This window comes from Macrotis lagotis, chromosome 5, assembly GCF_037893015.1.
Source record: "Macrotis lagotis isolate mMagLag1 chromosome 5, bilby.v1.9.chrom.fasta, whole genome shotgun sequence".
Lineage (NCBI taxonomy): Eukaryota > Metazoa > Chordata > Mammalia > Peramelemorphia > Peramelidae > Macrotis > Macrotis lagotis.
In genome coordinates, this window is record NC_133662.1 from 266,004,438 (window position 1) to 266,006,256 (window position 1,819).

The 1,819-nt window shown below is 41.8% G+C and overlaps 1 protein-coding gene across 1 annotated transcript; it reads right to left on the reverse strand.

Annotated features, from left to right (window-relative positions):
• Positions 1–553: 553 nt before the first annotated feature.
• On the reverse strand, positions 554–1,459 carry LOC141489564 (taste receptor type 2 member 7-like). The gene has a single exon (XM_074190124.1). The coding sequence runs from the start codon at positions 1,457–1,459 to the stop codon at positions 554–556; it is 906 nt and encodes a 301-aa protein (XP_074046225.1).
• Between the last annotated feature and the right edge of the window lie 360 nt (positions 1,460–1,819).

Genomic DNA, 1,819 nt, shown 5'->3' on the forward strand with positions numbered 1-1,819 from the left:
AAAACCTGAATTCAAATTGTGTCACCATTATTAGCAATGTACATGACTCTGGACAAATCTCCCAACCCTTTTGACCCTCAAGTTTCCTTTCTTTAACAAGACATTCGTGAACTAGATACCCAATCTAGTTTCATATCTCTGATCCTGTAATCTCTCTAGGTCCTCTGTTTCCTCATCTGTAAAATGAGAGGATTGAAATAAACAGGATCTAAGGTCCATAGTAGCTCTAGTACTATGTTTCCTCATTGAAGTCCCTTCCAGCTTTAGACCCATGACACTGAATGTTGTCTGGGGATTAGAGGGGACTAGACTAATGATCTCTGATGTCACTTATGACTCCATTTCTAGGATGCTCTGTCCCACAATATGATCCTGTAAAAACAAGCAATTTAAACTTTGTCCAGAGTCCTAGAGCTGTTCCAGGTGCCCAGGGTAAACATTAGAACATTTCTAAAATCAGGTATTTTTCACTGAATGGAGAAAGAAAAAAAGTAAGAAACACATTCCCTATTGACTTCCTTGTCCATAGAGCATACAAAGGTTCCTAAGGTGTTTAAGGTTTTTCTCCTTGGAAGTAGAACAAGGCTTGATGCCACATCCGAAGGGATGCCTGCTTCAGCTTGCTGTATCCCAGAATCAGGATGAAAGAGTGGACTGCAGGATAGAAGCCTGCTAGGACAACTTTCAGCAACTCAGTCAGCCTTTGCTCCAGCACTGAGAATGTTGACAAGATTGTGAAAGAGCCCAAATAGTAGAGAATGATGAGGATGAGGTAGGAGACCATCCATCTCATGGCCCTGATATGGGCATCTCTGCTGGGATCTCTGAAGCCTGTGGCATTAAGCTGCATCTGCTGGGTGTGTCTCCATAACGACAAGATCAATAGGAAACAGGAGATGAGAGATATAAGCAAGAGGGAAAAAGGTCCCATGTAGAACAGGATTTCTACTACTATGAATTGGAGCGTCCCCATTTGGAAATGTCCAGTGTGGTTTTTCTCTCCCTTTCTTTCCGGGTTCCTGAAAAAGTGATCCTTGAATTCACTCCTTGTAGGGAAAATCATCAAGAGGAACATTATTAAGGAACCCAGCAAGATCATCAGGACCACCCTCTTAATTCTCCACTTGAGCCAGAGAAAAAGGGGGTGGGAGAAGTAGGCAATCTTCAAGAAGTAGATGACATTGAGGCAAGTGGCAAGGGAGACACTGGAGTAGTCAGCCACATCCCACAAGTATCCAAGAAACAGGATGTTTTCACTGTTAACAAAAATTTCCTTGTAAAAGATGCTCATCAATCCAATGCCTATCAATATCCAGTGAAGGAAAATTCTGGAGAAGGCCAGACCCGTGAGGATGGAATCCACCAAAGAGAACTTCCTGCTCTTCATCCAGTCTGTGCAGTTCACCAGTACAATGAATAAATTGATCCAAGTCCCCATTATGGTTTCCCCAATAGCCATGATCACACATATATTCTCTGGTACACTTAACATTCTTTCAGAGTCAGCTAATACAATGAACAAATCAATGCACTCTAGAATTGAAGAACCTGAGTTCGAATCCCACCTCTAATACCTAGGAACTCTGAAGCCTTGAACAAATCACTTCTATTTCCTAGTCTTAGTTTTTTCACATACAATATAGGAGTCCTTGCATGTTATGGCTATTGGAATCCCTTCCATGTGAATACTGCCTTATTTTAGAATAGCCCAGGCAGGAAGCATTTCTAATTTAGTTTTTGTTCTAACTGGTCCATCAACTCCATTGTTCTTGCCCCTGATGTGGGTTGAGCCTTTTGCTTGTGACTCACTCTAGTTTCT

What these genes read in the sequence shown, in the direction of transcription:
- LOC141489564 (XM_074190124.1), bottom strand. Translation starts at nt 1,459, where the DNA reads ATGGCTATTGGGGAAACCATAATGGGGACTTGGATCAATTTATTCATT.